The following is a 22441-nucleotide window of genomic DNA, read 5'->3' on the forward strand; positions in this document are numbered from 1 at the left end:
CAGGAGCAGCAGGAACAAGGTAAGAGAGGAGCAGGCACAGTGTTAGGCATGAGCATTGAGCAGCCAGGTAGCTGCTGCTGCTGCTGGCTTAAAAACTGGGCCACTGTCCCCTTCAGCTAATTATATGGTGTGACCAATCAGGCAGCCTGCTGCAGGCCAGCTATACTGATGAGGCCACCTGGAGACTGGCTCTGCTGCAGGCCCTGATTCCTGACAGGTCAGTATTTTTAATCTTTCAAACTGGCCGGTTGAAAGGTGTATGTCTGGATGTTTGCTTCCAGAATGTGGCCACAGAACATAGTGACCCAACAGGACCCAGAAGCTAGTGGAGACTTTCTGTTCAGTTTTCACAGTGGTCCTGTCCTAGAATGTGTGGTGCTTTTGTGTGATTGCAGTTGAGGTCATAGCTTTTCAGGCAGTCTCTACTTAGGACTCTGTGACCAAGTGTGAAGCTTTAGCTCAGTGCAAGAAGAGAGGAGGGAAGCAGAGATAGATGTGTAAGCACTCATATTGTCAGGGCAGCCATAGGCCTACCTGGCCATAGCATAAATTGATTGAAATGCAGGCTGACCCTGGCTCCCTCTGAGCTGTGAGCAGATGGGAATTGGAGCAGGAGTTGCACTCGTTCAGGAGACTCCGTCACTCAAGGAATCCACCAGGCCACTTTTGATTTTTCTTTTGTTTTTTTGCTTTCTTTCTTTCCCCATGTAACATATGCAGAAATTAAATGCCATATCTCATATTAACATAGCATTGAAGCTGTGAAAGCCAGCAGGGACCAGTTCTCCTTTCACTCACATCACTGGCACTCCATTGACTTCAGTGGAATTACTCCTGACTGGTGGGAGTGAGTGGAGAATCATGCCACAGTCACTCCTGCCAGGGTCATTCAGTCCCTTTCCTCATAGGGAGCATTTTCTGTTTCAGCAGAGGATTCAGTTCTGAATCTCTTCATGCTGACTTGGGCAGTGGAAGTGGGGGAAGCTGGTTGGGGGACAGGGAGGGTTGGCTGACTTGGAGGTGCAGCTAAAGGGCTCAGTCAGTGCCTAGGTCGATAGAAAATAAGGACTGACTGACTGAATGAGTTTGTTTCCATGCAGTTGACCTGCTGGGGCTGTTGAAGTGGCGGTCGAAGCCCAACCTCCTGGCTGGAAACCTCCAGAAGCTAATGAAGGTGGATGGAGGAGAAGTCATCAAGGTAAGAAGGGTCCTTGGCAGCCTTGGCAGAGCTTCTCCTGGGCCAGCCCTCTTTGTCCCACAGGAAGAACATCCCATATCCCCATTCTAAACAGCTGCCGCTTTCCACCCCCCTTAGAAAGAGAGAACTGGAAAGTGCAGATTCAGCAGGCAAAGCCTGGTGAGCAGGCCAGGGGAAGAGTGGGCAAGGGAGCTGAAGATATAGCAGTGAGGATATAGGCCCGTGCCACACTGAGTGGTGTGTGTAGTCGGCTCCAGCCTGGAACAGGGAGGGGTTGTCCTTTTCTCTCTAGCTCTGGAAAACCCCACCTGGGATCTGATGCTGAGCTCTGGGCACCTTATTGCCAGAGAGATAGTTACTGACAAACTGTCTGGAGCTCAGAGAAGAGCCACAGAAATATTGAGGGGTCACGGGCTGAGTAGTTGCTGATACTGTAGTGACATCCAAGAGGCCTAACGGGGAATCAGGGCCCACTGGGCTGCGTGCAGCACCGGCAGAGGGAGGCAGATATGGGAAGAGACCAGGGAGCCACAACAACTGGGATGTGTGGCGTGTTACACTGACAGGAGGGGGTTAATCTGGGAAAGGCTGCAGATTTTGGTAGCTCTCAGAAACCACACTGCAGAAGGTGCACAACAACTGACAGTGCTGCCTAGTGGTCACGTGAGCACTGGCAGGACATCTCCCCATTGAAGCTCAGCCCTGTCCTTTGGCGTCCCTGCCCCAAGGGTTTCCAGTCCTCCCCTTAGCACAGAGGCTTGAGGGCTAGGCCGTTGACCAGTCACAGTCTTTCCCAGTCAGCCTTTCACTGAAGGTGAAGGCTCCTGTTGTATTGCCTCTCGGAGGGGGTAGGGGAGCCTGGGCCCACCCTCTCCACTGGGCTCCAGTCCAGGGCCCAGTGGTGGGCAGCTACACCCTACATCTTGGGGTGCCAAGCTGCTTCCCCCTCCGCTCCCCCACCCCCTGAAACACTTCCTACCCCAGTCTCCTTCAGCTTACCAGAGTAACTCACTCCAGCCAAGTCTCTGACCCGCACACTCCGACTCCTGCTTCTCCCCTACGGGTTTGCACAGGTCTGTGTTGTCAAGTGCCAGGCAATGAGCTCCTGGGCAGTAACTTCCCCTCAGAGCAGCCACCTGCTCCGTTCCACTGCCTGTCTCTGAGCTGCTCTGCTCCCCTTTTTACAGCCCAGCCTCCAGCTTTTGCAGGCTTTGCAGGGGTGTCTGGTCAGGGCTGTTCCATAACTTCTTACTCTCCAGTGTGGGTTTGTATAGACATCCTGCACAGCCTTCCTGCAGGTCATGAACGGCCAGTGAAATGCTGCCATGATGCTTCTAACTTGCCTTTCATTGGCAAATGGTAGCAGATATGCGTAGTGTCTGGATATCTGAGGGTCATGAACCATGGTGGAATGAGGAGGGATCAAATGAAACAAAGAAAAGAGGGAATTTAGGCCAAGTATGAGGAGAACCCTCCTGTCAGGGAGATGGATAAGGCTGGAAAATTGTCTTCCAGGGAAGGGCTGGGATAGGGTGGGTTAACTGATTTAAATCAAAGTGATTTAAATGACCTATTTTAATCATGATTTAAATCAGCAAGCAGGAAACCTTTTCAAGTCATCTATTTTAACCATGTTTTGCATTTGTAATGTTCCTAAAGAAAGGTTCATTCTCATTGGTTGGAAACCATTAAATATGTTGATTTTCTGCCAAATGTAGTCTTCACACTCAATTTGGTGCTTCTTTTTGCTAACCAGGAAGATGCACTGTATCTATACACATTAATTTAAGCTATTATATAGCTTAACTTACATTTATTCAGCTTCTTCATTTTTATTAATTAGAAAATGTTGAATGAGGCATTTCTTATTTACTTGATGATGAGTAATTTTTTACTTGTGATTTGTATCAAGCTCTATTTGAAATGGAAATTCAAATTCATTAAAATGCACACACAATTTTTAATTAAAACTACCTGGAATTTGCTGAAAACTGGAAAAAAGTATACTGAAAAGCTTATCAAAACATGTTTTGCATTTAAGACTGATTTATAAAAGTTAATGAATTGAACTGATTATTTCTGGTCACAACGTCCTTCAAGATTTTAGGACTTTTAGATTTCATCCTCTCATACCTACTTTTTATACATAGATTGGAAGAGGAAAATAAGCGTTCCTGCTTTTTCCATTCCCAGTTGTTTTCTTAACTTTGAATGAACTGGCCATTAAATGGGACTAGTTGAATAAACTGAAAAAAATAAAATATTCTCTGCACTTGCAGAAGAGGCTACTGCTATCAAAAGCTAGTGCAGCCCTTCAACAAACTCTAGTTTGAGTTCTGAGTGAGTCACTTCCACCAGTTCAATGCTTTGACTTACTTTAAAACTTGAGAGCAAACACGTACTGCTTAATATTCTTTTTTTGTATTTAATTTAAATTATTTTAATACATTATAATAAATCTAGGCCCTAACATAGGTTGTCAATTTAAAATTTAATTTTAAATAAAAAATAAACTTATTTATTTTAAATAAAAGAAATCTGATTTAAATAAAATCTGAATTTTTTAATTAAAAAAAATTGTTTATCTCCCTAGGCCAGAAGCACCGTACTAGAGAAAACTGAGGGGAACAGATTATAAGCACCAATATTGCGCAGGGACTGAGGAGTCTGTTTCTGTTCTTCTTCGAATATATGTCTCTATGGGTGCTCCACCGTAGGATGCGCGCACGCCCATGCACTCTTGACTGGAGACTGTAAAGCAGTGTCTGCGGGCCCAAGCCTGTGCCAAGCAGCTCCTCGTTCTCCCTTATGAGGCATGTAGGGAGCTGTGGACCTGCTGCCACTCACCTGCAGCTCGAGATGGAGCATTTTGCAGCCTCCAGCCTCTCTCACTTATTGTGAAATGTTCTTTGTTAGTTATTTACTTTGGTTATTTTTGTCATTTTAATTTTATTTCAGCACAATTGTGCTTTCAAAGGAGGGTTACTCCTTTTTTCAGGACTTTAGTTAATGCTTTGGCATGCCAGGTCATGCTGAAAACCCCACCTGTCATTTAAGCCTTGCCAGGCCTGCCACAGGTTTTTTTACCTGTAGAAACAGGCACTCTAGCTGTCACCAGTGTCTTGGAGATACCCACATCCCATTATAGTGCAAGGTCTGCTCAGTGTTTAAAGGCAGGTCTAGAAAGGACAGAGAGGCTAGGGGGACATTCCTCCTAATGGTACAATCCCTAGTTCCTGAGGGGTCTGCTCCCGTCTCCCCGGTACATCGGCCTGAACATTTCAGGCCACTTTGGTGACTATTGGAAACCAGTTAGCAGCCCCAGAGACTAAGCCTTTGAGGGGGAAAAAGCCTCTTTCACTTTCCAGATAAATGAAAGAAATCTCACACCTGGGAAACTCTGTCTGCAACTGTTACTGAGACTCAGTACTGCATAAGAAGTGGTGTGTGGAGAAGTCTTCTACTCTCAGGGTAGCTTCTATCTTGGTTCCTTCTGACACCTCTCAGCACTGTGCTGTATACAGGACTACTCCCTGGGCACTGTTACTGTTGCCTTCTTACAGTTCCAAGGTCAGAAAAGACCCTTTGTTAACCTCTCTGGTATCACATTCACCATCTCCTCCCTGATCCATGTTTCCTGCTCTGGTACTGACGCAGGCTTTGAACATAGGCTATCATAGCCCTCCACCACCCTCCAGATCCCTTTCCCTGGAGGACCTTCTAGTCTCAGACGAGCCAGAGTCTCCCCTACTAAGGAGGTCTACTAGAGTTCCTTCTCTGGTACTGCCCCGCCAGCTGCAACATGTCTCTTGGTTAGGCTTCCAATCCTTGGTACTGGCATTGATGCCTGAGGTTCCCCATCTTAACCCAGGAGAGGATACTTCTGACTCTGAGGTCTTGGTGCAGGGCTCTGCATCACACTCTCCTGAGTCCATTTACGGATGAAGATCTTCCAGAGCCCACCAAACACGCTCAAAATCGGGGATATGAATACGCTTGGGGACCCTTCCCCTAACCCACTCCTCAGTGGACTGAGGAGTACTGGAACCCCAGGGAGCAATTCAGTGAACAGTTTTACAAGGTGCCAGCTAGAAACAAACCCCAACACGCACCGGTACCGCATTATGCACAGGCGCCAAGACCATCCTCAGGTACCACGTACTTCTTTGGTACTGAGAAAAGCACAAGAGGAATAAGAGTCAGAGACTGAAGAAAACTCCCCTACTTCAGCCAGGTCCTCTTCCTCCCCATATGAGGTAGTAATGCCACCACTGCCCTCTGATGTTGATGACTTTAAGGCTTTCCAGGACCTTTCCAGAAACACCTGGCAGACTCCATCCGGATTCCATGAAAAGAGGTACAAGACTCCCAGCACCCCCGGTAGACATTTTAAACATCACCCCGCCCCAGGGAAAGTTTGCCCTACCAATTAATGAGGCACTGTTATTGCCTGCACATGCTCTGTGGCAAACACCTGCCACCATTCAGCCCACCTGCCAGTGGGCATATAAAAATATTCAAGTTAAAGGAATGGATCACGTCTTCCACCGTCCTGCCCCTAATTCCCTAGCTGTGGACTTGGTCAATGAAAAGCGTTACTAAAGCCAGGCTCATTCTAGACCCTTTCCTTTGGGCAAAGAGTCCAAATGATTAGACCTACAGGGCAGGAGGAGCTATTCATCTGTAGCTCTTCAATTCTGAATTGGAAACCACCAGGCCTTGATGGTGAGTCTAGAAATTATTCTAAGTTCACACACTTTACTGAACACTTGCCACAAAAAGACCAATTTCAATCCCCTGTCTCTGAGGGTTAGTTGATTGCAAAAGCCTCCTTGTGGACTGTTCTCCGTGCTGCTGATGCAACTGAAGACTTTGCCTTTGAACGGCCAAAGCTCCTCACTCTATATCCTTACAGATTCAAGAGCAATGCTACAGTCACTGGGAATTTATGTGCCTGCAATAAAGAGACATTTTAGCATAACTTAAACTCCACAATGTTCCAGCACTATGCACACCAGGCCTTTCCTAGCCCTTTGGAGCCTTTGAGGAAATTCAAACCTCAGAAAAGTGAACCACCTCCCTTTACAACTACCCAGTCTACACCCCTGTATAAGAGATTGTTTGGACGCCTTGGTTGAAGGCGTTGAGCAGCTTTTTCCTCAGGATCCTCTACTGTACAACTCTACTGTCCATCCCTCTTTTGGAAACTGACTGTTACACTTCCCACCTGCCTGGGAGCAGATCACCTCAGACAAATTAGAGGTGGTCAGTGTGGGTTATTGCATCCACTTCCACTTTATTTATCCATCCCTGTCCCTCTCTAAGGACCCTTATAAGGTGATAAGTAACAGACAGGATGGATTTGTCAAGAACAAATCATGTCAGACCAACCGGATAGCTTTCTTTGACAGGGTAACAAGCCTTGTGGAGAGGGGGAAAGCAATAAATGTGTTATAGCTTAACTTTGGTAAGGCTTTTCATACTGTCTAGCATAATGTTCTCAAACAAACTAGAGAAATGCAACCTAGATGGAGCTACTCTAAGGTGGATGCATAACTGATTAGGAAACCATTGGCAGAGATTAGTTATCAGTGGTTCACAGTCATGCTGGAAGAGCATATCAAGTGGGGTCCCGCAGGGGTAGGTTCTGGGTCTTGTTCTGTTCAATATCTTAATCAATGATTTAGATAATGGCATAGAGTGTACACTTATCAAGTTTGTGGATGATACCAAGCTGGGAGGGGTTGCAAGTGCTTTGGAGGACTGGATTAGAATTCAAAATGATCTTGACAAACTGGAGAAATGGTCTGAAGTAAATAAGACGAAATTCAATAAGGACAAATGCAAAGTACTGCACTTAGGAAGGGAGCCATCAGTTGCATGCATACAAAATGGGAAATGACTGCCCAGGAAGGAGTACTGCAGAAAGGGATCTGGGGGTGGATCACAAGCTAAATATGAGTCAACAGTGTAACGCTGTTGCAAAAAAAGCAAACATCATTCCGGGATGTATCATCAGGAGTGTTGTAAGCAAGACACAAGTAGTAATTTTTCTGCTCTACTCCACGCTGATTAGGTCTCAACTGGAGTAATGTGTCCAATTCTGGGTGCCACATTTCAGGAAAGATGTGAACAAATTGGAGAAAGTCCAGAGAAAAGCAACACAAATTATTAAAGATCTAGAAAATGTGACCTATGAGGAAAGATTGAAAAAATGGGGTTTGTTTAGTCTGGAGAAGAGAAGACTGAGAGGGGACATGATAACAGTTTTCAAGTATGTAAAAGGTTTCCATAAAGAAGAGGGTGATAAAATTGTGCTCCTTATCCACTGAGGATAGGACAAGAAGCAATGGGCTCAAATTGCAGCAAGGACGGTTTAGGTTGGACATTAGGAAAAACTTCCTAACTGTCAGGTGGTTAAACACTGGAATAAATTGCCTAGGGAGGTTTTGGAATCCCCATCATTGGAGACTTTTAAGAGCAGGTTGGACAGACAACTGTCAGGAATGGTCTAGTTAATACTTAGTCCTGCCTTGAGTGCAGGGGTCTGGACTAGATGGCCTCTCAAGGGTCTCAAAATTTTTACTTCAGTCTAAACAGATGTCTGTTTATTTTAAGTCAATTTAGATGGTAGCTCTTGGTAAATATCAGTCCTTTTGTGGTGAAGATTGCTCTCCCATTACCAATCACTCTTTAGCAGTTTCTGAAGATAGACAGAGTTGGCATGATAAGCAGTCATCCAGTTAAAATGCCTATGAAATTTCCTATAGTAAGAGTGAGAAGCATAATAACTCTGCTATATTCGGTAATAGGACTTTCAGTATTCTTCATAATTCTGAGTCTCATAGGAAAAGCCAGGAGAGCTCTCATCCTGAGGGCTGTAGGAACAGTCTTCCTGGGCTCTTCTTTTTGGAGGACTGGGGGATTGTTGGTGGTGGCTTTTCTTACATCATTTGGAATTTTTGTTTCACCACCTTCTTTTTCAATTCTATGAGTCTGTGATTCTCCCAAGGAGTTCTTAAGGCAGGAGGTACAATCTCTCCTGCTCTTGGGGATGATTGAACCAGTTCTACCCAAGTTTGTTGGAAGAGGGTTCAAGTCCAACTATTTCCTAGTCCTCAAAGAAGGTTAGGATGGAGACCAATCCTTGATCTCAGAAACTTGAACATCCATGTCCTTTTTCAGCACTTCAGAATGGTGATGCTAGCCATAGAATCATAGAACTGGAAGGGACCTTGAGAGGCCATCTAGTCCAGTCCCCTGCACTCAAGGCAGGACTAAGTATTATCTATATCATCCCTGACAGGTGTTTGTCCAACCTGCTCTTAAAAATCCCCAATGATGGAGATTCCACAACCTCCCTAGGCAATTTATTCCAGTGCTTAACCACTCTGACAGTTAGGAAGTTTTTCAAAATGTCCAACCTAAACCGCCCTTGCTGCAGTTTAAGATCATTGCTTCTTGCAATGTAAGCCCATTCCATCATAATTCCATCCCTAGATCCAGGAAATTGTTTCATCGCCTTTGGCCTATAGGACACCTACTTTCATGTAACTATCCACCCATCCCACAAGCATTTCCCATGTTTTATAATATGCTCAGATCATTACCAGTATGGAGTCCTCCCCTTCGGACTCTCTACAGCCCCAAGCCTCTTTACAAAGGTCCTCTTATTGGTACTTGCCTGCCTACATTAGTGGGGCATCACAGCATTCCCATACTTGGACAACTGGCTCCTCAGGGGTTGGTCCACTCTAGAGGTTCAGTTGGCAACCTCCAAGGCACTGGCCCTATTTCAGTCCCTGGGTTTCTGTGTCAATATGAAGAAGCCTACACTGACTCCGGTCCAGAAGATTGACTTCAACAGAGCTACTCTAGACTCCCTAATTGCCAGCGCCTGCCTGCCCAAGGAGTGGTTCTCTACTATGTCCAGTCTGATTTCAGTAGTACAGTGCAGCCCACAGATAATTACAAGGACCTGCTTACAACTCTTGGGCCACATATATGCCTCCATATTCATCATGGCTCATGTGTCTCAGGAGTCTTCTGACATGGCTAGGACTGCGTACATCCCAAACAGACAGTCTCTCCAAACGCATCACCGTATCTCCAAAAGTTCTGGACTCTGTCAGGTGGTGGAAGGAGTTCCCAGTGAAGGTCTGTGTGGGAACTCCATTCTCAGATTCCCCACCCTCGGAGATCCTCACAATAGATGCCTCACTTTTGCAAAGGGGGGCTCAACGCCAAAGGGCCACAGCCCAGGGGAAGTGGTCTATACATGAGGCCACACTCCACATCAACTTCCTAGAGCTAGAAGTGATTGGATATGCTTGCCAATACTTCCTTCACAGTGTACAGGGTCACTCCGTCAGGGTAATGCTGGACAACAGGGCAGCAATGTACTGTATCAATCGGCAGGATGGTGCAAGATCTCAGTCCTTATATATAGAATTGCTAAAACTCTGGAACTGGTGCGTTTCCCATCAGATAGAAATCTCAGCAGTTTATCTACCAGGCCTCCAGAATACAGTTGCAGACTTCATCAGCAGGAACTTCCATCAGAACCACAAATGGTAGCTCAATGATTCTGTCTTCCTCAGCATCTGCCAAACCTGGGCTTCTCCCAGAAGCAGATCTCTTTGTTACCCCAATCAACACAAAATGTCTCCTCTTCTGCTCCAAGAGAAGGTACAGCTGCAGCTTGTTAGGAGATGCCCTGATAAGACCTTGGCCTGTACTCTGATATATGCTTACCCATCTCTACCTCTGATCTTCAAGACCTTGTTCAAACTGCGACATGAACGAGTGAGGGTTATTTTCATAGCACTGTCCTGGCCAAGACAAGTACTCAAAACCTCCTTCAACTCTCTGTTGCAATGCTTCTCTGTCTTCCCTTCAGGAAGGATCTCCTGCTACAGAGCTCAGGGACGCTGGTCCATCCCAATTCCTTATCCTTAAACCTGAGAGCATGGTTCCTAGATGGTTCTTGGCATGGAGCTAACCTGTCCAGTCAGTTCTCCTATTTAGCTAGAAACCTACTGTCACGGAGTACCCGGGCGATGCTCTGGAACTGCTCCCTATGAAGCCAGTCAGGACTCTGGTGAAGTCTCCTCTCTGTGAGCAGACTGTCTTCAGGGCAAAAAGCTCACACGGCTTCCACCTTCCTGGGTCTGACCTCAGAGCATTCAGCATCCTCTGTCCCTCCGTGCACTTCCCACAGTGAGTCCACCTAGGCGGGGTCCTGGGGAAGCCAGAGGGTCCTGCCCCCCCAACTTCACAATCAGACGTGACTCTCAGCCAGCCAGTACAACAGAGGTTTATTAGATGAGAGGAACACTGTCTAAAACAGAGCTTTTAGGTACAGAGAACAAGACCCCTCAGCTGGGTCCATTTTGGGGGGCAGTGAGCCAGACAACCGTGTCTGCACTTCACTCCACGTCCCCAGCCAGCCCCAAACTGACTCAGTCTCCAGCCCCTCCTCCTCTGTGCTTTGTCCCTTTCCCAGGTCACTGGATTCCTTTGTTCTCTAACCCTTTAGCTTTCACCTTGCAGGGGGGGAATGGCCCAGGCCATCAGTTGCCAGGAGACAGAGTGTCAGCCATTTATGTACACTGGCCCTTTGCTCTGCAACAATTACACCCCCTTATCCCACCACCTGGAGACTTAAGAAATGCATAGGGGAAACTGAGGTACCCCTACAGTATTTAGAGGAAACGTTAAGAACAGTCTCATTTTGTCACACCTACTACTTGCAAAAAACTTACATTCAGAAGTGGAAATGCTTCCAGGTGTTCTCTTCAGTCCTCTTCTCAAGCATCAAGAGCTCTGCTCTACAAGATCCTAGATGACTTGTTAGATTTAAAGACACTGGGTTTATCAATGAGTTGCTGGAGGATTCCCTGCTCCTTGAAGTCTTTAAACCATGATTTGAGGACTTCAATAGTTTAGCCATAGGTGAGAGGTTTATCGCAGGAGTGGGTGGGTGAGATTCTGTGGCCTGCGTTGTGCAGGGGGTCGGACTAGATGATCATAATGGTCCCTTCTGACCTTAATATCTATGAATCTACATTTGGCCAGTATTGTGGTCTTCCACTTGCCCATCAAGGGCTTATCAGTTTTTGCCCATCCTCCTACAACAAGATTCCTTATGGGCTCATACAACTTGTTGCCTCCTGTACAGAACTGGGGGCCCCAGTGGGACTTTAATGTGGTTCTCAGTGCCCTGTGGAAATCCCCTTTTGAAACGATGGCTACCTGCTCTCTCCTCCACCTCTCCCCCAATATTTCATTCCATATAGCCATCACTTCGGCTAGACAAGTGGAAGAACTGGGTGCTCTCATGGCAGACCCACCATTTGCTACTTTCTACAGAGATGAAGTTACACTATGTGTTGTGATAACTGGGCCTACACATTTACTTTAATTGTAAGGTGAACTGGTGAAAAGTAGGTAAAGGTCATCACAACAGTCCCCATTCTAGCTTCCTCCCTAAGGCCTCTTTGGAATACCATATTAATCAGGAAATCTGTCTACCAGTGTTCTGTCCAAAGCCTCATGCCTCCGAGGAGGAAACCAGCCTTTATACATTGGATCTTAGGAGGGCTCCCGGCTTCTACCTCTCCCAGATTATTCGTATCTTTTGCAGAGAGGATGACGTGACAGTCTATTTCCACATGAAGACTGACAAAGTGGGTCTTGGGTTGCATCTTAATGTGCTGTGAGACTCCTGGAATACGACAGTACACTCCACTAGGGCTCAGTCCACATCTATAGCCCTCGTGAAAGATGTTGCCATAGTTGAACTCTGCAGGACTGCAACTTGGTCCTCTGTCCATACCTTTGCCAAGCATTACACTCTCTTGCCTGCTTCTGGAGCTGACATGTTTGGTGACGCAGTCCTCCAAACTGCCTTGGATCTGCTTCCTCAGCGTCCACCTCCATGTTGAGGTACTGCTTGGGTATCTCCTATGGTGGAGCACCATAGAGACATATACTCAAAGAAGGAGAGGTTACTTACCTGTACAGTAACTTGAGTTCTTTGAGATGTTTTGACCCTATGGGTGCTCCACCTCCCTCCCTCCTCCCTCTCTGCTGCAGAAACTCTGACTTTGCAATTGAGAAGGAATTGAGTGGTGACAGGGCCATGCTTCCCTATATGCCAAGGGTGGCCAACCTGAGCCTGAGAAGAAGACAGAATTTACCAATGTACATTGCCAAAGAGCCACAGTAATATGTCAACAGCCCCCCACATCAGCTCCCCCGCTCCCCTTCCCCCCACACACTCCCAGCACCTCCTGCTCACTGGCAGCCCCATCGATCAGCTCCTCCCCCTCCCTCCTTATACCTCCCAATGAACTGTTTTCTGGCATGCAGGAGGCTCGGAGGGGTGGGGGGAGGAGCGAGGGCACAGCAGACTCAGGGAAGGGGTGGAGTGGGGGCAGGGCCTGTGGCAGAGCCAGGGGTTGAGCAGTGAGCACCCCAGGCACATTGGAAAGTTGGGGCCTGTAGCTCCGGCCCTGGAGTCAGTGCCGGTATAAGGTGCCACGTATTAACTTCTGAAGAGCCCATATGGCTCCGGAGCCACAGCTTGGCCACCCCTGCTATATGCCCTTGTATGGCAACACAAGGAGCTACTGTGTGAAGACTTGGGCCCACAGACACTGCTGTACTGTCTCCAGTGAAAAGCACACAGGCCTGCACTCATCCTATGGTGGAACAGCCACAGGGGCAAAACATCTCAAAGAACTCAAGTTACTGTACAAGTAACCAACCTCTGCTTTCCTTTCATTTGGGCTGAGGTGGCATTTGGATGGGTCAGGGATCATACTAGGGGTTATCACTCAGGCTCCTGTTCTTCTTGTGTCTCCCCCAGTTCCTTCAGGACACCCTGGATGCCTTGTTCTCAATTATGATGGAGAATTCAACCACCGATGTCTATGATACGCTCATCTTTGATGCTCTAGTAAGTAGGTTCCTGTTTCCCCCTGCCCAGCCCTGAACATGGGTGGGGCCAGGCCAGACCCTGCACCCCTCTATGCTCCCACCAATTGATCTACCTACTGCCAAACTCATTCAGTTGTTTACCCTCTCATTAGCTCATTCTCCCATCTCTACACCAATGGGAGGCAGTGCACTTTATTCTCCTCGGCAGTGGCCAGTTCTGACCCAGCAGAGGAACCACCAGTGATGTCCAAAAGAAATTCCTCAAAAGCAGGCGAGATCAGAGACTGGGAGAAAAGACTGAGGAAACTCTTGAGATATCTAGCACAGGATTTGCCATACCTGATCAGATCATGTAACATCCTGGAGCCATCTAGCAATGGCCTCGGATCCTTTTAGATCTCATGGGACCAGCAAGGTTGAGTTTGGTTGTACAGGTTGCTGTCCCTGCAGAGTGAGTGCTGACTCCAATGCCCCAGAGCGGCACTAAGGTGTGTCATGTTGCACAGAGTGGTGTAATTCAGTAGGGAAGCATTTTCCCTTCCAAGTTAGTACTTGCCCTAATGCCTTAGTGCAGTGCTAGGGCAGCTGTGCTCCAGCCAGTAGTTCGAGTGACTCAGAAGGAGGTGCTTACTCCTGAGTCAGGACTGACTCCACTGCCATAGCAACAAGGTTCTGAACAGTAAGAGTCCCAGGGCAGCATGACTGCGGTGTTCCCAGCTGATGTGGCCGGTGTGAGCAGTGGGGGGAAATGAGCTCTGTGCGCACACTATCTGTAAATCATAGAATAGAAGAGGTCCCTTCCAGCCCTAGACAAGGGGTCATCTAGTCCAGTGGTTCTCAACCTTTCTGGACTACTGTATCCCTTTTAGGAGTCTGATTTGTCTTGCGCACCTCAAGTTTCATCTCATTTAAAAACTACTTGCCTACAAAATTAGACATAAAAATACAAGAGTGTCACAGCACACTAGTACTGAAAACTTGCTGACTTTCTCATTTTTACCATATAATTATAAAATGAATTGGAATGTAAATATTGTACTTACATTTCAGTGTATAGTATATAGAACAGTATAAACAAGCCATTGTATGAAATTTTAGTTTGTACTGACTTGGCTAGTGCTTTTTATGTTGTCTGTTGCAGGCAAATATTTAGATGAGTTGATGTGTCCCCTGGAAGACCTCTGCGTACCTTCAGGGATACATGTACCCCTGGTTGAGAACCACTGCTCTAGCCCCCCCACCCCCGCTGAGGCAGAATTAAGATGTTTGTCTAACCTGCTCCTAAAAACCTCCAACAACAGGGATTCCACAGCCTCCCTAGATAATCTGTTTCATTGCTTATCTATCTTTAGAGTTAGAAAGATTCTTAATATCCAACCTAAATCTTCCTTGCTGCAAACTAAGCCAATTACTTCTTGTCCTACTCTTGGTGGACATGGAGAACAATTGTTCTTTTTTGAATGGATGCCAATGTGTATTCCATTCAGGTATGTGTGTACGCAGTGTACCAGAGCGAGAAGCTTTTGCCGCATTACCTATTGTCAAACTGCCTGCAGTAACTCAAGATGTGAGTACCAACCTCAGGGCAGACTAGAATCCTATTTTTGATGTCTCCAACTCAAGGAATATCTCCAACACACCTCTGAACAGCATACTAACCCACAGAGACTGGTAATAGCTCACCTTACCTGATCACTCTCATTACAGTGTGTATGGTAACACCCATTGTTTCATGTTCTCTGTGTATGATAAAATCTCCCCACTGTATTTTCCACTGCATGCCTCCAATCTGTAGCTCATGAAAGCTTATGCTCAAATAAATTTGCTAGTCTCTAAGGTGCCACAAGTCCACCTGTTCTTTTTTGCAGGGAACCAGGTCACAAATCCCAAATTGGTTATGAGCTTTATCCTTAACTTTCACCAACCAATTATAAACTCCTCAGGCACTATAATAGCCTAACCACGGGGTGACAGACAGTCCCATTAGGCATTCCAAACTGTCTCACCTGCCTTTGAGGTGGGTGGTCCCTTACACCGAGAGTCATAGCAATACTCAGGTTACTTCCAGTCAAAAAGGACCAGTCACTTACCACAGGTCAGTTGCACCTTAGATCTCACACTAAAGACAATGGTTGTAGCCAGTCCTATAATAAACTCTACTAAGATTTATTATATAGGAAAAGGAAATAGAGTTATTTACAGGATTAAAGCAAGTAAATATATATGCACACAAATGATTTCCAATCTTACTTTTCAAAAGGTAATAGAAGCTTCTGTAATAAGAAAGCTCTATATGTTCTTTAGGGCTAATCCAGACTAAGCAGCTGGGGATCCTTTGCTTATGCCTAGAAACCTTGCCCCCTAGAGTCCAAGCAGCACAGAGATATAGTTCCTTCTCGGTAGGGGTTTTTATCTCTCTCCTCCCTTGTACTCTGAGCTGACAACACAGCTAACAGGAGGAATTCACTTGCATGACTCATCTTCATGGTGTGGGGAGGGCAGAACAACAAAATGCCTTTTCTTCTCTTTAATGTTCCATAATAGTCTGTCTGGTATCGATGGACCTTCCCTGTTGGGCAGGAGGTAACACCTTCTGCTGGAGACCAGCACTTCACACAAGTTAATGTCTCTCTCCTATCTGGTGATTTACACAGCTACAGAGGCTCCCAACAGAACCACTCAAGTATTACCTTCTGATTTATAACATTTGTATCTGATATCATATGAATGCAGGCAGCAATTCAGAAGCATTCAATCAAGTCTAAACACATTCTTATATTTCTAATACTGATTTTAACAATACTAACACACAGATGAGCCAGACTGATTCAAGGTATATATTTGTCAGTTTTTCATACAGGCATGGGGACCTTGGCATAAGCTGGCACCTGGTCTGCCAGTGTCATACCCATCATGGCAGCACATGCGTTCTATACCTCCTCGTGGCAGCTCTTGAAGGTATAAGGGCAACACCACCCTAGTCCCCCTCAGTTCCTTCTAGTGGCCAGAGTCAGAATTCCCCATGTAGTTCTTACTTTGTTTTGCTGCTCATAGCTAGTTTAGCTTCTTCCTGAAAATAGTTTGTAATAAGTAGCAGTTTGTACCTGTGGTTAGGTTTTATTTAAAGCTTTTCAGTTTATTTAATAGTTACTACTTGGGCTTAGTGGAATGCAGAGCACTGAGGGCATGCAGGACTTTACAGGCTTCAAACATTGCCTTTTGTGTGGGGTTACTAGTTGTAATAGTGACCTCCACACGTGTTTCTTGTGCCTCAGTGAGGGACACATCAAGGAGAGGTAACATCTGCCACACCTTGAAAAAGTGAGTAGAGATTGCCAGGGATCTGTGTTTCCAGCAGGACCTCCTTGAACAAGCCATGAGGCTTGCTTTGGCAACAAAACCAGTGCCAGATAGCTCTGTCCATCCTCATTTGTCCACCAACCTTGCGGAAGCCCAGAATAGATTGTTGGACTCTGACTCCTCTCTAAGAAGGGGGGGTTGTTTGTCCTCTCCTGGGGTTCCCCACAAGACAACCTAAGAGATGGAAAGAGGTTGTTCTTCGAGTGCTTGCTCATATCCATTCCAATTAGGTGTGTGCACGCTACGTACACAGTTCGCTGGAAGGTTTTTCCCTTAGCGGTATCCGTCGGGTTGGCTCTGGAGCCCCGTAGAGTCACACCTCCATGGCACCACATATAGGGCCCCACCACCTCTCTAGTTCCTTCTTGCCGCCATTGACAGTCAGAGCGTTCCCTCTCTCATGTTCAACAAGCGATCCTCTAGCATAGTTTTCTGTAAATAGTTAAAGATAGTTAAAAAAAAGTTATATATTTGGACTTGGGGTACTGGGGGTTGTTTCCCTCTCCCATTTCCCCGTCCCTCTCCTGAGCCCAGGGCATGCCTCGGACCCAGGGGTTTAAGCTGTGTGGGGTTTGCCAGAAGCCTATGCCCAAGCGTGACCCACACTCAGCTTGTCTAAAGTGCTTAGGGGAGGTCCCATCAGGTGTAAGATCTGGAGCTCAGGGGAAAGCGGTTTTACTCCCGGTATTTCCTAATGCGGAAAGCAAAAGGGGGCCTCAGACCCCAGAGTCATTTTGGACTCGCACAATCTCAACAGGTTCATGAAGAAACTAAAGTTTTGTATGGTCTCTTAGACCACTATCATCCCATCCCTGGATCCAGGAGATTGGTATGCCGCCCTTTACTTCAAGGATGCATACTTCCACATTTCCATAATCCTGCCCCACAGGTGCTTCTTAAGGTTCGCAGTCGGGAGTTCCCACTACCAATTCACAGTATTACTGTTCGGCCTATCATCGGCACCTTAGATGTTCACCAAATGTATGTCGGTTGTGGCTGCTTTTCCATGGAACAGGCAGGGTTCAGGTATTTCTGTACCTCGACTGCTGGCTAGTCAAGGGCTAGTCCAGAACACAAGTGTATCAATAGGTCACCCTCATAAGATCCATCTTCAGCGCACTGGGCCTCCTTTGAAACACTCAAAGTCAATGCTCACCCCTACTCAGAGAATAGAGTTCATAGGGGCAGTGCTAGACTCTAGACAGGCCAGAGTGTTCTTATGAGATAACTGGCTCTGTGGATGAGGGGAAAGCAGTCGATGTGTTGTTTGTGTCAAAAGCTTTGCTAAAGTCAAGGGTCTCCCACAGTATTGTTGCCAGTAAGTTAAAGTATGGGCTGGATGAATAGACAATAAGGTGGATAGAAAGCTGGCTAGATTGTCGGGCTCAACAGGTAGTGATCAATGGCTCCATGTCTAGTTGGCAGCCGGTATCAAGTGGAGTGCCCCAAGGGTCAGTCCTGGGGCTGGTTTTGTTCAATATCTTCATTAATCTGGAGGATGGTGTGGATTGCACTCTCAGCAAGTTTGCAGATGACACTAAACTGGGAGGACAGGTAGATACACTGGAGGGTAGGGATAGGATACAGAGGGTCCTAGACAAATTAGAGAATTGGGCCAAAAGAAATCTGATGAGGTTCAACAAGGACAAGTGCAGAGTCCTGCACTTAGGATGGAAGAATCCCATGCACCGCTACAGACTAGGGACCGAGTGGCTAGGTAGCAGTTCTGCAGAAAAGGACCTAGGGGTGAGACAGTGGACGAGAAGCTGGATATGAGTCAGCAGTGTGCCCTTGTTGCCAAGAAGGCCAACGGCATTTTGGGATGTATAAGTAGGGGCATTGCCAGCAGATCGAGGGACGTGATCATTCCCCTCTATTTGACATTGGTGAGGCCTCATCTGGAGTACTGTGTCCAGTTTTAGGCCTCACACTACAAGAAGGATGTGGAAAAATTGGAAAGAGTCCAGTGGAGGGCAACAAAAATGATTAGGGGACTGGAACACATGACTTATGAGGAGAGGCTGAGGGAACTGGGATTGTTTAGTCTGCGGAAGAGAAGAACGAGGGGGGATTTGATAGCTGCTTTCAACTACCTGAAAGGGGGTTCCAAAGAGGATGGATCTAGACTGTTCTCAGTGGTAGCAGATGACGGAATGAGGAGTAATGGTGTCAAGTTGCAGTGGGGGAGGTTTAGGTTGGATATTAGGAAAAACTTTTTCACTAGGAGGGTGGTGAAACACTGGAATGCGTTACCTAGAGAGGTGGTGGAATCTCCTTCCTTAGGAGTTTTTAAGGTCAGGCTTGACAAAGCCCTGGCTGGGATGATTTAGTTGGGGATTGGTCTTGCTTTGAGCAGGGTGTTGAACTAGATGACCTCCTGAGGTCCCTTCCAACCCTGATATTCTAGGATTCTATATCTCAATCGCATTTCCAGGCCATTCACGACATCATATAGGACCTCAGATGGTTCCCTATAACTACAGTAAGGAGTTGCTTTAAACTCCTAGGTCACATGGCATCTTGCATGTATGTAGTGCAATGTGCAAGGCTCAGACCTTTCCAAGCTTGGCTAGCATTGGTGTATCGACCGATCAGGCACAGCCCAGATGTTGTGGTTACCCTTTCACTGGGGGTCCTCAAGTCTCTTCACTGGTGGCTTGACCTGCACTTGGTGTGCGCAGGGGTTGTGTTCTCCAAACCATGGGGTGGGGAGCTGTCAAGGTTCCTTCCCCACTCTGAATTCTAGAGTATGGATGTGGGGACCTGCATCAAAGACCCCCTAAGATTATTCTTACCAGCTTAGGTTAAAAACTTCCCCAAGGTACAAACTTTGCCTTGTCCTTGAACAGTATGCTGCCACCACCAAGCGTTTTAAACAAAGAACAGGGAAAGAGACCACTTGGAGACATCTTCCTCCAAAATATCCCCCAAGCCCTACACCCTCTTTCCTGGGGAAGGCTTGATAAAAATCCTCACCAGTTGATACAGGTGAACACAGTCCCAAACCCTTGGATCTTCAGAACAATGAAAAATCAATCAGGTTCTTAAAAGAAGAATTTTAATTCAAGAAAAGGTAAAAGAATCACCTCTGTAAAATCAGGATGTAATACCTTACAGGGTAATCAGATTCAAAACATAGAGAATCCCTCTAGGCAAAACCTTAAGTTACAAAAAGACACAAAAACAGGAATATACATTCCCTCCAGCACAACTTATTTTACCAGCCATTAAACAAAAGAAAATCTAATGCATTTTCTAGCTAGCTTACTTACTAACTTAACAGGAGTTGGAAGGCTTACATTTCTGATCTGTTCCCGGCAAAAGCATCACACAGAGAGAACCCTTTGTTTCCCTCCCTCCTCCTCCCCCCCCCCCCCCCGATTTGAAAGTATCTTGTCCCCTTATTGGTCATTTTGGGTCAGGTGCCAGTGAGGTTATCTTAGCTTCTTAACCCTTTACAGGTGAAAGAGTTTTGCCTCTGGCCAGGAGGGATTTTATAGCACTGTATACAGAAAGGTGATTACCCTTCCCTTTATATTTATGACAGGAGTACACCTTGGAGAGAACAGAACTCAGGGCCTCTGGTCTCCGGAGGAACTCTTGCTTCACATCAATGTGAGAGAGCTCAGGGCTGTCCAACTGGCATGTCAGGTCTTTTGGCCTCTCCTGGAGGGCATGTGCATATCAGTCCTGACAGACAATACAACAGCAATGTTTTATATCAGCGAACGGGGGCACACACTCCTCTCCCCTGTGTCAGGAAGCCCTCAAGCTGAGAGTTCTGCATAGCACACTCCATATTTTTGGAAGCATCCTGTCTTCCAGGGTCTCAGAATGAACTAGCAGACTATCACGAGTGGTCTATCTGCCCGGATGTAATAAGCAATATCTTCTAGCAGAGGGGAGTTCCCCAGATCGATATGTTTGCCACAATGGCCAACAGGAAGTGCCTACAATTCTGCTCCTTCCTGAACCACAGCCTGGATTTGATGGCAGACACGTTTCTGTTTCCATGGAAGGATTGCCTGTTTTATGCTGTAGTGAGGCGATGACTCACCAGTGCAGCTCCTCCTGCTGGTTGTCTCGGGAATTAGCTCTTCCAGCCTGGAGCGCCCTCTGCAGGCTGGTGTCTTGCCTGCCACTGGCCCCCCGTATCCCTCCTGGACCCCAGTGCCCCTTTACCTTGGGGTGCTGCCACCTGGCAGTGCTCCCACACTCTGGGTCTCCCCTCCCCAGGGAACCCCCAACCCTCTATCCCCTCCTTGCCTCAGTGGCTACTGCCAGTCACCCTCTAGCCCCTGCTCTCTGGGGCAGACTGCAGTTGCTAAACCACTCATCAGCAAGGGGGTTGGACCAGCTGCCTCTGTTATTCCCAGCCTACGCTTCTGTAGCCCCAGTACCTTTCCTGGCCTTTAGCAAGGCCTGCAGCCAGGGGTTTCTCCAGGCTGGAGCTCCCCAGCTTCTCTGGCCTTTCCCCAGCCCTGCTCCACTCCAGGTACCCTTATCTCCCAGGCAGCCAGTCCTTCCTCTCTCAAAAGAGAGCGAGAGAGAGACTTCCTGAGTTCCTGGCTCACAGCCCTTTTATAGGGCCAGCTGTGACCTGATTGGGGCATAGCCCCATCTGTGGCTGTTTCCCCAATCAGCCTAGGCTTTTCTCTCAACCCTGGCCCTCTGCAAGGGCTGGTTTTTAACCCCTTCTGAGCCGGAGTGGGCTAACCACCCCGCTACATACGCGTTTCCTCCATACCGCTGATTCACAAGTCATCCTCAAAATCCAGAGCAACAGAACCTCAGTGATCCTGGTGGCACCAGCCTGGCCATGTCAGCATTGGTACACCATGCTATGGAGCTATCACTCTACCTCTGGTTCTGGACCTCACTCAACATCACGGAAAGCTTCAGCACCCCAATCTCGAGTCTCTCCACCTCGCGGCCTGGAAGCTGCATGGTTGAACCCGCTAGAGCTCACTTGCTCAGTCCCCACTAGGGAGGTTCTTCTGGGTAGCAGAAAACCTTCTGCCAGAGCTACTTACCTGGCCAAGTGGAAAAGATTCGTGATTTGGTGTTCGCAGAGCCATATCCCTCCGACACAATTGTTGGTGCCCTTTAACTTGGACTATCTCCTAAAGTTGAAACAGTGCTTGTCTCACTCTTGATAAAGGTTCACCGGGCTGCCATCTCAGCTTTTCCACTAGAGAGCGTGGCCACTCCACCTTCAATAACCAAATGGTGCGGCGGTTCCTCAAGGGGTTGGACATATTATATCTTCATATTCGGCGGCCCACTCCCACTTGAGAGCTTAACTTGATACTCTTGAGGCTGATGGGTCACCCGTTTGAGCCCCTAGTGACATGCTTACTTCTCTACCTCTCCTATACGGTGGCCTTTTTGGTTTGCAATAGCATCAGCCAGAAGGGTGTCTGAGCTCAAGGCTCTCACATCCAAGCCTTCATATACACCATATTTTACAAAGATAACTGCAACTGCGACCTCACCTGACCTTCCTCCCGAAGGTGGTCTTGAATTTCCACACCAACCAAGACAAATTGCTTCCAATCTTTTTCCCGAAACCCCATGCAAATAGCTGTGAGCAGAGTCTCCGCTCCCTGGATGTGTGGCGTGCACTGGCATTTTATATTGAACTAAGCAGTTCCACAAGTCAAACCAGCTGTTTGTTGCGGTGGCAGATAGGATGAAAGGCCTCCCAGTGTCCATGCAAAGGATATCATTTTGGATCATGTCCTGTATCTGGGTTTGTTACGATCTCGCAAAGGTCCCCACCCCTGCTCTGACTGTGCACTCTACTAGAGCTCAGGCATCTTCGGCGGGCTTCCTGGCCCAGGTACCGATCCAGGAGATATGTAGAGCAGCTACATGGTCCTCTGTCCACACCTTCACTTTTCATTATGCCATCACCCAGCATGCCAGGGACAATACAGT

The 22441-nt window shown here is 47.1% G+C and overlaps 1 protein-coding gene across 3 annotated transcripts in view; it reads left to right on the plus strand.

The window, feature by feature from the left end:
- LOC125635193 (dedicator of cytokinesis protein 2-like) overlaps nucleotides 1–22441 on the plus strand; it is a 344043-nt gene that overhangs the window by 124476 nt on the left and 197126 nt on the right. For all 3 annotated transcript variants that reach the window (XR_012668261.1, XM_048846557.2, XM_075128207.1), the window contains exons 19-20: nucleotides 1101–1198; nucleotides 13071–13160. Coding sequence is in view for 2 of the 3 variants with exons in the window: in XM_048846557.2 (XP_048702514.2) it covers nucleotides 1101–1198; nucleotides 13071–13160 (188 nt within the window). In the remaining variant the exon portion in view is untranslated. The remainder of the gene's footprint in view (nucleotides 1–1100; nucleotides 1199–13070; nucleotides 13161–22441) is intronic.

This window comes from Caretta caretta, chromosome 4 (genome assembly GCF_965140235.1).
Source record: "Caretta caretta isolate rCarCar2 chromosome 4, rCarCar1.hap1, whole genome shotgun sequence".
Lineage (NCBI taxonomy): Eukaryota > Metazoa > Chordata > Testudines > Cheloniidae > Caretta > Caretta caretta.